The sequence below is a fragment of the Tauraco erythrolophus genome, chromosome 7 (assembly GCF_009769465.1).
Source record: "Tauraco erythrolophus isolate bTauEry1 chromosome 7, bTauEry1.pri, whole genome shotgun sequence".
Lineage (NCBI taxonomy): Eukaryota > Metazoa > Chordata > Aves > Musophagiformes > Musophagidae > Tauraco > Tauraco erythrolophus.
In genome coordinates, this window is record NC_141471.1 from 38,810,941 (window position 1) to 38,824,311 (window position 13,371).

General features: G+C 40.3%; 1 protein-coding gene across 3 annotated transcripts in view; it reads left to right on the top strand.

Annotated features, from left to right (window-relative positions):
* CREB5 (cAMP responsive element binding protein 5) overlaps positions 1-13,371 on the top strand; it is a 230,319-nt gene that overhangs the window by 159,486 nt on the left and 57,462 nt on the right. For all 3 annotated transcript variants that reach the window (XM_086614780.1, XM_086614781.1, XM_086614782.1), the window contains one exon: positions 232-342. In XM_086614780.1, the coding sequence (XP_086470906.1) occupies positions 232-342 (111 nt within the window). The remainder of the gene's footprint in view (positions 1-231; positions 343-13,371) is intronic.

The following is a 13,371-nucleotide window of genomic DNA, read 5'->3' on the forward strand; positions in this document are numbered from 1 at the left end:
TTAGCAAAGAAGCCTTTTCTTTATAATTGGCTGTGAGTTTTCAGGGCTGGTTCTGATGAAACACACGCCTGCATGCATACACATATGCAATTCATGACATAGATTGTTATTTTTCCAGTCATGACTTGAAGAAATAAAGCTGAGTCCATTTAAATAGAAAGTGAGCATAAATTCTTGCTAATGTCTCCAGACGTTTTCAAACCTTTTTTTTTCCCCTTTCTCTTTTAAAAGATGGAGCGACAAATGTCAATGAACTCCAACATCATGGGGATACAGGGGCCGAACCTCAATAATCCGTGTGCTTCACCTCAAGTCCCCCCAATGCATTCAGAAGCCAAAATGGTAAAAAGAGAAAAATTTTTTAAAATTATTTTCTTTTCTTATATTGCTCTTGCATACTGGTTACCCAGACAGTGGGGGATGTAGCCAGACACTGCTTACTTCATTCTTAGTCATATGTTATACTCTTTTTTAATATGCTGCAGTAAATTGCCTTTGTGTCTATGAACTTTCAAGATGTTCTTAGTCCTAGCTGAACTCTCGGTGAGAGGGAACTGAAGTGAAGGGTGGGCTATCTGAGGCGTCCTGTGTTAAATAGGATTTTTGGTGCAGATTAGTGGAATTTAAGCTAATGATCTGGCTGGTTCTCTGATGGTGTCTGTGCCTCACAACTTGGCTTAAAGAAAGTTGTTAGTTAATAAAGAGTGAAGTAAAAAGTGTCTAATGTGGAGGGAGTGTACATAGTCTTCGTTTTTTCCGGATAGGCACATAGTGTGTCACGATAATGGCAGTGTTAGAAAAGCAGACTGAACAATGTATATAAAACTGGGATATTTTCTTTTGCTTGAGTGCAACAAAGGTGTTGCCATCAAAAAGAAGAGTCAGAATTTGCTCAAAAAGAATTTATTTATGCGAGTCAAATGTCATATTGTTTTTTACGGTTGTTGTGTGTCTTACAAGGTCAAGGCTTCTGAGGCATATGCAGTAGTATAGGATTAATGTAGATAAACTGAAATACAAGTGGGCATTTGTAAGTTTTCCCCAGCTTTATATGCGTTTGGAGGTATTCGGCACTAATATCCCTGGAACCGAGTTCATCAATGTAGAAACATTTGGGCGTTTTCAGTTTCGGAACTGCCATTTGCTGGCTAGTGGAAACATGAGAAGTTTGCCGTTTAAATCTGTAAGGTTTTTATCGTCTCAAGATATCTCATCATAGTGGAAAACAGGAGTAACTTCACTGAACTTCCTTCAGTGGCATTTTGCCAAGGTAAAATTGTTGTAAGCGAGAGAATGAAATCAAGCCGACAAAGATTAAGCAACCACATGTTTTTATATATTTCTACTTTGCATGGCTGGTACAACTTTTAAAGTTGTTGTTATCTTTCCTGAGGCAAAGAAAAATATCTTCTTGTCTATAGGTACGGTGCATGCAAGAGACTCTGGGTTAAGAGCAACAACATATGCGAGCTTATTCTGTCTCTGGTTCCTTAGATCGGATGGGTCATGCCTTCCTCGCTGTTGGTCTGGGTTAGGCTGTTAACCCAACCTCTGTTAACACCCCGTCTAAAACCACACTCTGTAAACATGCAGCCAGTTGGCCAGAAGAAGAGCAATAGCCAAAAACGCAGGGTCCCCCAGCCAAGGAAAACCTGTGGTCAAGAGTTCTCTCTCTGCTGTACCACACAGTGACGGTGACATGCCAAATGGCAACGGCATCTGCAGCAGAGCTCGTTAAAAACTTTTTGGAATAGGCGAGTGTTTTTTCAACTCGGGCATAGCTGCGCCAAGCTAAATACTCCCTGGCTGAATAAATCTAAAACTGGCATCTGTTTTGGGGACTAAAGTTTCTGTAGTTTACTCTCCCCCCAGCCACCCCCTGCTTTTTTTTTTTTTTTACTGGAAGTATGAGGCTACTTACGAACAAGATTAAATTATTGGTGCGTATGGTGAGAATCCTGTGCTTCAATAGCTGAAACTGTACATTAATACAAATCACTTTTTAATCTGGATAAGCAGGTTTTGTCCCTAAACCTAAAGTATGGAAGCACGGTTCTTTCAGATAGAAGTTGCTATCGGTTCCAAAACACAGTATAGTGAACAAATAGCCCCTTTGCTTCTCAGGGGCTCTCTGCCGCTCTTCCAGAGGTGGAAAAAATCCACACGTATTAACTCTTAAGAGTACAAAGTGTAATTCAGAGCTCCAGGACCTTCTTTTCAAATGCAAGAGGTTTTTTTTCATATTCTATATTCTAGTTTTATACTTTGTTTCTGTTTGAGCACACATGTAATGTAAAAAGCCTCTTCTTTTAGCCGCTGCGTTGAGGGATACGAGTCTATTAACAATACTCTGCATGAACACGAAGTTGAAAAAATGTAGGAAATATTCAGAGCAAGATTATTTCTTACATGTAAGTTCATGAATTTTAAATCTGAATCATCTGTATTACAGGCGTGTTTGTTCTTATTATTAACTATTTCACTTTGCTTCGTGCTCAAAGCATGAGACTTCTCATGCTCTGGTGACTTTTTTTAAAAAAGATGAAAAAAGGGTGCTTAGTACCTTACTGGATTGCGTCCTACATTAGGAAGGAATTTCAGATTTCCTCGGATTTTGCTAGTTCTATTACTGCTGCTGTATCCAGCACTGCGTATGTTCTCTCTGGTTGGCCCCACTCTGCAAAGCATGTAGACAGAGTCATCTAAGCTGCCAGCAGCTAATGACTGCAGTATCTGGAGGAGTTTGGGGGACTTCAGGCCTGATTCATCAGCTGTACAAATCCATGGCAGATGGATCAGCATGTTCATTGTGCATACATGAGACAATGCAGGAGAGACTGCTCTAGATGTGAGATCCAGATGTGAGATCAAATCCTTCTGGCCTCATGGAAGTATGTACCTGAGCAATGCAAGCGTGATTTGCGATGCAGCAGTCGTACACTGTTTGGTGACTCTTGTGACTTCATTTGCTTCTGTAAAATAAACATTAATAAATAATATCATTATGGATGCTATGTGATGCCAGTTTTTTTAGAGAAAGCAGATAGATGGCGAGAGTTTCACACCCTTCATTGGTCCGTAATCAGTCTGTAGTAGGAAATGGAAGCCAGTCTGTTAAATACATATATATACAAACACATATACAGACACATATAGAGTATGTGTTGCATTCATGTTTCTATAATATGCAATTTATTTATCTATTTGTATTTTAATCAGCTTGCATTACCTGGCATTCATAAAAAGCCATATTTTGCCACTCAAGATGCTCATTTCCTGTTTTAATGTTTTCTGGAGAATGTTCCTTCAAATATTAAAGTATGGTAGATGACACCCCAGAACTGATTTAATTTAACACAACAATCTCAGTTTCCCTTACAGTGTGCCTCTCTTTTAGGTTATCACCGAATGCTTTAAAACTGTCCTAGTAAATGAATGAGTGAACATCTAAATCAATACCGCTTTCGTCTTAGATTCAGAGCTGAGTGGATAAAACCTTTAAGCTGCCCACCAAAAATACACATTGATTTTGTATTAAAATATATTGCATTGGAAAGTGGAGGAAACATATAGCTGTAAGTGTACATGGTAAAAATATGCAGAATAGCACGTGTAGCGTATTAACATGTGGTTCAGTAGGCTGAGAATATTATGAACTCGGAATTGTTGGCGGTGCCCTTGCCTTAATATGCTGCTTACATACAGTTTGGTTTGCAGTTTCAGAGTATGCAAGATTTTATAACTCGGAAGTGCAATACCATGTGGATCACTGGAGTGAAAGATAAATAATGTGCACTGAACCGCTGGAAGGCTGTGTGACAGCAGATCTTCTCGGTGGAGCTGATGCCTCTCTGAATTTTGCAAGGCATTGATCTTTACCTGTAGAGATTTGTTAGCTCTGAAAGGATGTATAAAAAGTAGGCTGGCAATGAAAACATTTAAATTTAAAAATACAATTTTCAATTTGACATGTTAATTTTTTCTTTTAACTTCTCCCTCTGCTCCTTGCTGGATATGTACTTTTATAAAATTTAAATAAAATGTAATATGTATGGTTTGGCTGTGCCTGCCTTCCTGACAGAATCTGTATAGCTCTTAAAAAAAAAAAAAAAAAAAAAAAAAGAAGTGATTTTCCTATCAGAAGTATGTAGACTTGTGGGTGATTGTTTTTGCCTTGTACGCATTATTAGATTGAACAGTAATAATAAGAAAATTAATTTGAAAGTCACTATCAGATATAAGAGTGAAAACATATCCAGAAAAATAATAAACCAGTAATGAGCATGTTCCTAATTATAATGGTAAAATATCCCTTCTAACTGAACCTCATAATTTACCTAAGAATGCTGGACAGCTTTGGTGGAGGAGAGAGGTGAAAGAAATTGCAGTTAGCCAGTTGTCATCAACACTAATTTTCATTCGACTTAATGAGAGTTGAGGGTCCAGATCCTACTGGTGGCTGTGAAAATCCCAGTCCAAGCGTCGCTCAGCTCTCCATCCCAGCAGAAAGTCAGGACTGGCCACAGGGACCTGGGTGTGTGCCTTACGGCTGTCAGACAGGCACTGCTCGCTTTCTCCAGGAACGACTGAGCGGGAAGAGCTCAGCCGCAAAGGTGACCGGCTTTCCTTGGATGGAGATTGGGGTCTGCCTTTGGATGGAGTCTTCTACCGCTTGTTGTTTTACAATATCGTGCATGTCTGTGCCCATGAGCTGTGGTGGTGCAAGTGGTGCAAAGGGAGAAGCTGCTGGAGTGAGCCCTTACCCCCGGCCCCGGTTTGGTACTCAGCTCAGCCCTTGTAGCAGCTGTCCGATGTGGAACCAGGAGTGCTGCCCTAGCAGCAGCATTATCCCGGGACAGCTTGGGAAGGACGTCCTGTGGGGTACCAGCTCTGGGCCCAGGTCTGTGAGGTTTCCGTACTCATTTTTTGCCTACTGGCGCAGACAGCCTGGGCAGGCTCAGAGCCACTGAAGCTCTACGTTTAGCTACTTAACACTTCATGACTGAAGACATTTTGTTAAATATAATAAATTATATTTATTGTCCGTGTTTTCCTATCAAGCCAGCTGAGAAAGGAGTCACTTTAGAAGAGCAACACGGGTTGCGTCAGGGCAGGAAGGCTTTTCTTCACACGGATTCTGGACTTCTGAGCAGAAAGAAAAATGTTTCATGTCTGCAGAGCTTTCAACAGCAATTGCTCATCTTGTCCTTCACAATAAAGCAATGAAAGCAGCACAAGAAAAAAAAAAAGTGCAACCCAAAGTCTTCCAATATAAAAAAAAGAGTTGTGACTAAGTTTCCTGTATTGGTAACTGAGGAGTGTTTTCAAGGAAGGGACTGTTAAACAGTTAAAAAACACGGTGCCTCTGCAACTAGTGACAAAACTCACTGTTCTGAAATTTTGTCTCCTGTTACATTTGCGCTTATGTTTTAAAGTCCCCAAAGCCGACCTTTCAGTGCGCTCCAGATCGACGCTTTAAAATGCTCCCTGGGCAGCAGCTTTGCCTGCAGACAGTATGCCTTGCTGTGGATTAAGGTATTATCATGATGGGTGAAGCTAATCATATTTTGTTCTGTTTACTGAAACAGGACCTTGTACCCGTCATGCCTAAATGCTGGATTATGAACTAGACTGGGTAGGAACTAATTCTTCTTAAGCTGTCAGTGGCTCAGTAAGTGCAATGGAGAAGCGAGCCAGTTCGGTTACTCACGGCTGCTGTGAATACTTGTTGAATATTTGATCTCGCTTCTCCCGAGCCCGTACAAATTGCATTGCTTGTTGCAGACACAAGTTGTAACAATTCCTTGCATTTTTCTTTCTTTGTGTCACTTTATCCCGCGGTGATCTTATCAGCGCTGTTTCCCTAGAAAAACTTGGGGGTTTGTTTTGTTTGCCTTGATTCAGCTGGGTGTTAAAATGACCTTGCTTTCTCCCCCACCCACCAGCCCTCACCCTTTCTCTTTCCCTCTGTTTCTCCACCACCCTCTCTTTCCTCAGAGGATTCACTGTCTTTGTGGATTTGTTTCTCTTTCTCCTTTTCCCTTCAGTGTCCACCCTGATTTTGTAACCATAGCAATAATTGAAATACAATCCTGATATTTGCTTGCCGTAGCTGTTGTCTAGCCCAACACATGAACTGCTGGCTTTTGTGAGTTGTAGGGTTTTGAAACTTAAGTCAGATGCGTCCGTAGATGTGAGGGCGACTTGTTTGATGCCAAACTGTCCTTCCAGCAAAGGTTTTGTTTGTGTAAAGTTGTGTGTCAGTGGGAGCTGGTGCAAGTAAAAGCAAGTCCTTATGGTAGTGAAGCCAGGGAAAAAAGAAATTATAAAAATAAAAACAAGGTTGCGTTACAGGGAAGTTCTGCTTCACATAGATATATTTCAGTCTTTTGCTTGGAATATGTACAGCTTTCACTTTCCAAGATTTTTGCAAGAGCCACGAATAATGGAAGTTGTTTTGCACTCCAGGCCATTGCACATTAAGCCCGGTGTTTGCTTGGGATGTGCGCCTGCATCTCCTGACAAGCGATGGGCTTTGGGGCAGAGGGGATGGTGTTACACACTTCGCCAGCTCCGTGTTTTAACCACCGAGGACACAAGAGCTGGAGGCAAAGTTCTCATGGCAATAAATCTCTTCTTTATGGACCAGCTTAAAAAGCATTTTCTAAAAACTATACAGTAGTTAATGAAGCAGTTTATTAATTATGATAGCATTCCTGTGAGATAAATAATTTTAGCCTGTTGAACTGAGAAAGAAAAGTGAAGTGACTCACTAGAGGCCACACAATTTTTCTGTGGAAGAGCTGAAACAAGCACAGAAGAATTTCTGGCTGCCACTTCCAGAAAATACAACTTCTGTCTGAGGAGAATTTATGGTTGTTTTTTTTTCTAGTTAATATTAATTATTAATATTGGTAATATCAATATAATTGTTGAAATGTAGTGTTTTTCCAGGACTAGCAAGGGAATGGGGAGACTCTGAACTCCTCCAGCTTACAGGGGGTGCAGGCTCAAATTCAAATCCAAATGAAGGTGACAGTTTGTGTTCGAAATTAATGCCCATGAAGTTCCCTGAACTTCATTGATGAGATTTTGGCTCGGAATGACAAAAATTAACTGTTCTTCTGAGACTTCTGTCATCCAAGATGATGGAAGCCTTGTGAGATCAGCTTCCCTGGCATCGTGGCTTTCACTGAAATCTCAGGAGAGCGCTTACTTTCACATAATGTCAACCATATCCAAACCAGGACTAACGAATCCCCCCATAGAGCTCTTTCTAAGATCACAGACATATTTGAAATACTACTGCAAGCTGTGTTCAGTCTGAGGAAATACTCACAGCATTTGTTGTTTCTTCTGTCAGATATGGCCAGTGACACTTTTCAGCGATGAGAAGATTATATACGGTCTTCCAGATGTTCATTAGTGCAACTTCTCTTATTTACGTTCGAAGAATTATCAAGGAGGTAACTTAAAATCTGGGACAGGCTGGGTCTCCCACCCTGGAAACACTTACGCAGCAAACTTTGCTCCGCTTGCGGTTTTTACTAGCAAATTGCTGGCCAGTAATGTTTATCTGAGATTTTAGTGTATGAAACGCTACGAATAATCTTCCCAAATGTGCTCTGCAGTCAGACTGTGTGGGATGTAGCATGGTTGGTAATGTCCTCTGCACTCTGTGTCCTCCTTATACTACAATTACTGTGTATCCCACCTTACTGGACCCCCCAGGGGACCTGAGCACTCTTTACTCACAGCTCGTTGCTCACGTGCTGAATGCTGAATGAAATTTCTCTGGCAATGTGTGCACCTCCAAGTTACTCTGCCTTAGATAGTTTACCCCATTTTAAGTGACTTCTGTTACAAAGAAGGCAGCAGAATACTTGATATAACTAGAATCGTTTCACATTAGTATTGCAGAGGCAGGGGAAACGTGGACTTTGACCAGCTAAAGACGAACTTTAAAGATTTGACTAAAAGTCTGTCAGTCTTTTAGGAACAGAATTTAAGTTACACAAAACCTCCTTCTTCTAGTCATGGATGTGCTATTTTTCCTTCTATTTTATGTATTAAAGTCACACTGAAACCAATTCATTACCATGTTGAAAAATGTTTTTAAAATCTAATTTTAAGATAGTTTCAAATTCATCATTTAGTAACAATATCAATGTGGAAATACTTTAATTTAGGATTGTTACCTTCATTATATTAAATTTTCATTTATGAAAGCTTGGTCTTAAAATTATATTGTAAAAAAAAAAAAAAAAAGAGCTTTTATAAAATAGGAAAGCAGCAGCCAGGATTCCTATAGCTTTCTTTTTCAGTCTACTGGAAAGGACTTCAAAGAAAATAGCCACCTTCTCATTGCTCCTCTCCCTCTCCCTCTCCCTCTCCCTCTCCCTCTCCCTCTCCCTCTCCCTCTCCCTCTCCCTCTCCCTCTCCCTCTCCCTCTTCCTCTCCCCCTCTCTCTCTCTCTCCCTCTCCCTCTTCTCTCCTCTCTCTCCTCTCTGTTTTGATTTTCCAAAATAAGTGTTCAGAAAGGAAACAAGCCCAATAAGAAGCTTAAAATAGAATTTCACACTCCTCTAGCTTTAAAAAATCAGAGGCAACATTTTTGGTATAGTTAAAGATTACTTTTAAAATTTAGCCCTGATCCTCAGCTGCTGTAAACATGTATAAATTCATTAACTTCAAAGGAACTGTGTGGGTTTTGCGTCAACTGAGGACCTAGTTTATACTTCTGAATCTCAAAATTTTCCTTTAGGCAAACTCTGGCCCTTCCACAGTTTGATACTGCCAGGTAAGCATTTCATTGCTTTTGGCTTTTGGTCTTAATGTTATTCTTTTATTTAGTATACAGTACATTTTTGCCCCTTCTTTTCGCACACTGGTGTTTTGCCAGCTCTTCCAGCATATTATATGAACTTCTTCTGGCTTAATTTTTCAAGTCTACTTCCTATAGCTGTTCATTACATAATATTTAAAGATAAATTATTTTCTCTAAACCCCAAAATAGTATCAGGAGATTTCTATAATTGATTCATCATACCAAGCAATCACCAGGAGTGTTGGACTCTCCTATATCAGTCAGTGACAGGTATTGGTACCCGTCCCTAATGATTCATAATGAAAAATTGCCAGATATTTCTTTGAAACTGATGGATGATTCATGTTGTTATATTTAGGTCTATACATAATTCTGGAATGTTTAAATTAGACTAAAAGCCACCTCTGAGTATACATGTGCAAACATAGAGTACGTTTTTTAGTTTCCCATCTGGAAATACATAGAAAGTCCAGGGCTGTTTTCAAGTGGCAAGAAATATTGTTATATTTTTATTATAGTATTTCAGTTCACACTCATACTAATATGAAAAGTTTAGTAATGGCATATCCTCCATACTGCCCTCAAATGCCAAGGTTACACGTGGAGTTCAATGGGATCTAGCAAATGTTTAAACTTTTATTAAAGCCCAAAGCCCAAAATAGACTTTACTAGACCTGTACAAATTATTTTAAATTATGTAAATATTTTTAATATGTCTGGCTTCTGACAGAACACCACTATACACCAAAGTATGACATTTGCCTTACTGTGCCAACTTTTTGCCTTTTTTTTTTTCTTTCCTTCCCAAAATACCAAGCATCATTACTGGATTTGACTAGAGTCTGCTTTATGTGCTGCTTGTGGTTCAGAAGAAATATATGTAAAGAGGATGGACTGTGTTCCCCGACTGTTAACAGAGGCTCTTTAGCGTGAGGTTAAGCGTGAACTTTGTTTTGGCTGCCAACATAGCAGGCAGGAGATACCCAGGATAGGGATGGGTGAAGTCCTGATATGCTTCCCATCTGATGGAGGCGTGCAGCTGCTCTGAAGACTGGTGTTGGTGTGCAACGTGTATGTGTCAGAGGGAAAACTATGTATTTGGGTTTTTGTAACAGATATTGCTCTAACTTCATCTTCTAGGAATCCTCTTAAATTAAAAAACTCTGCCAAAACATTAATATCTGGATGTGTACAAAATCTGGACTCTCTGAGTACTTTATTTAAACAAGCAGCAGTGGTAGGCGATAGTAACAGCTAACCATCTGAAGAGCTTCAGCTTTGCCTGTCAGATGTCTGCAGGTGTGCATGTTTGTGCACATGTGCGTTGTGTAATTTTTATTTTTTTTTTCTGTGTTTTTTGTGAGTCTTTTTCCTTCATTCCATGCCCTTTTACTGTGCAAGCATAATCTCCTCTATGCCTATTTGGCTAACTTTTTCCATCTGTTTATTTGTGCATTACCTTATCTTTTGTTAAGAAACTACTTTTCCTGAAATACTTTAGAATGTTGAAGAACAATTAATAGCTGAAAATCCATCTGTATTATCCAAAAATCACTTACTGACATTTAGGATGACTACCATTTGCACAAAGAATGGGAAATTTGTTCTGCTACATCAATTTGCAGAGAGTTGTTAGTCTTCTAAATTATGTTAGTGGTGGATTAGTTTGATTGGAAACTTGATCCAAACAATGTTTGAATTAGTTGCATAAAGAGTTCTTAGAGGTAATCTAGGGTTTATGCAAAAACTGGTATATAACTGCATCACTGCTGAGAATTAAAATAGGAATTTGGTGAAATTTGCGGTTGCTGGGATTGTCCAAGGATGCCCAAATTCTTCATTTCAGAAAACAAAGTAGCTTGATCCCATTTTAAAGATTTTAGAACGTAAAACTTCCTTTTCTACTACACTTAAAATTCAAGATGTGATTATGCTAGTCTTAGTGAAACTGGTATATTTGATGCTAGTTTAATACTGCCCGCAAAAATCCAGATAACATAGCTCTGACTGTTAGTACCCATCCAACAGGTGCTTTGCTCCAAGAGGAGAAGCTAGGCTAGCCCAAGGGCTCCTGACTACCACAATCTGGGCAACAACCAGCTGGATGAAGTAGCTCTGAAGTTCCTCACTTTACTAGTTCCCATCTTTGGTTTGTCCCCTCTACAGTGAAAACAGAGACCATGAGCAAGCATTTCTCTGGAGCATGTAAGATCTTTCTGCGGAGATTTTTAAGGTCTCAAGCAGAAGTGAAGCTCTCTTGAGTTGCAAGTGTGAAGGAGAGGATAAGCAACCCGGACTAAGTCCTGGGTGTCTTTAACCAGAGATGCTGTAGATCGTGTCAAGGACTACATTTCCTGTAGTGTCTTTCTTTCAGAAGCACACTGCCAGCCTTTGGGCTGTTACAGGACAGGAGAAATCATGATGTGCATATGGTTGCAAAATGGCACTTGCTTGTCATGGGCTGCCTGCAGGTCGATCTCCATCCTTTGTTTCTCAGTGGGATGTTAGCACCACGAGTAATGGACCAATATCCACGCAAGGCTAATGGTGACAGCAAGTGTGCCAGGAGCCTCCCTGCAGGAGCCTTGGCAGAAGGCAAGGAGAGGAACCCGGCGGGCTCTGTGCAGGCTCCAGGTGCTCTCAATGTCGATACTTGGCAGCTAGGTCCAGTGAGGAGAGAGGGTCCACAGTCCTGGTGCTCCTGAAGTGAAGGAGCGTATTTGCCCTCTCTGTGAGACGTAAAGCAAGACCCCTTCCTGCATGGTGTTTGTAAAACACAGTGAGAGCCCAGTTCTCACTGGCAGATGTCTCCTGCCCCTTCTCGAGCCTTAGTGGATGGTAGGCACTGGTGTTGGGCTTTGCTTTCTGAGGAGCACATGCAGGAAAGCTGACAGTGCCTCTGTGTCTTTGTGGCTGCTGCTCTTCTTTGAAGGAGAAAATCACACCAGGCACACCCCCAAGCCCCTCTGCTCTTCATTTACACACCCAGTAGGTAACGTTATTGTGGTATCAGTGAACACTGTACCTGTCCACTTGAATCTCCACGTGGCATTGGATGTATGTCCCATAATAAATTATGTACTTCAAGGAGCAATAACAATAGTTGAGATTCATGAGACGAGAAGAGTCACATTACCAGAAGTACCAAAAAGGAGGATTAAAATTAAATCGTAGCAGACAACAGTTGTGTTACAAAGGAAGGCTCGATTACAGCCAAGTCACTTTCTTTGCTAACCTCTGACTTATTTATTTCTCCTGCATGCTGCAGTCTGCATACTCTTTCTGGTTGTAATGAGCATTAATTGATTAGCTGGATCTATGAGGAGCTTGAGCACTCATAAGTACTATCCCAGTGGGTACACAAGTAAATAGTTTATGAGGTAATTAGTATTTTAATGCCTTTTCTAATGAGCCTTTTCAGTAATGAAATCTCATGAGAACATTATTGTTCATATATATTTCTTCAGACACAACAGAAGGTAAGCTAATGGTATTAGGAGATTTTAAAGCTAGTTTATAAAATGGTTTTTAGTAACTTATTTTTGAATACTTGCCTTGGTTCGTTTTGCTTTATTAAAAAAAAGACCATCTTCATTTTTCCCACTGCTCTGTCTCTTGCACTCCTCCTTCCTGACAGAATTCTTACACTATACTGCAATTTCAACTAATTGGGATAATTTCTGAGGCTGCTACCCGATCTCTGAAGCTCAGCTGTAAGTAAATAATACCATACTGTCTGAGCGTGTTGTTTCAGATGTGTTCTCATCCTGGAAAAAAAAACAACTCTGTGCCTGGCTGCACAGTGCCTTGGATTTATGGCTGTGTCAAGTTCGAGAGAATGACCAACCTCTACAAAGCTTTTCAATGTCAAGCTGAGCTCTATTCTGGAGGCTCGAAAGCAGCACAGAGCTTGCAACCATACAGGCAGTCTTACTTCACCTCTTCCTTCAGGTTCATTGGATGTACCCTGTTTCACCCAGCTTTAACCTATAGTGGGAAGGACAAGTCCTATTCCTTGTGTTTTATTTCTTCAGTACTTAAAAGAAGATGGCTTCAGATGGCTTTGCTGGGAAGAAGTTTTCACTGTGTGAATGACTCATTTTCTCATTGGCCATGGGGACCATAATTGCTGGTTGCAAGGTATCAGCAGCTTTTCTGTTCTCACCTCTTAGGGTTCACTTCTTCCAGCTGGGAAGTGCAGTCTTGTCCTGAGTGGGACTTCGACCACAGCTTAACAGCAGATAGCAATGCTGTGAAACAGCCAGGGCCAAGGACCAAAGCATGTATGTTTTGGAAACCTGTTTCGTAAATTAGTTTTATGTAGTCTGCGTGATGTATGCCTGAAAATACCTCGGAAACTTCATTTTAAGTTAGGGATGTACAAATCCTGTTTAACACTAGAAGCTGTAGTGGTAAAACTGTAAGAAATTCCCCTATACAGATCTCATTATGTAACGTAAGATGTAATGAGTCTAATTCATCTTTGAGGTGTCTTTAATGGTGTCACACAGTTTCATGAGGGATGGATTTGGCTTAGGAACACC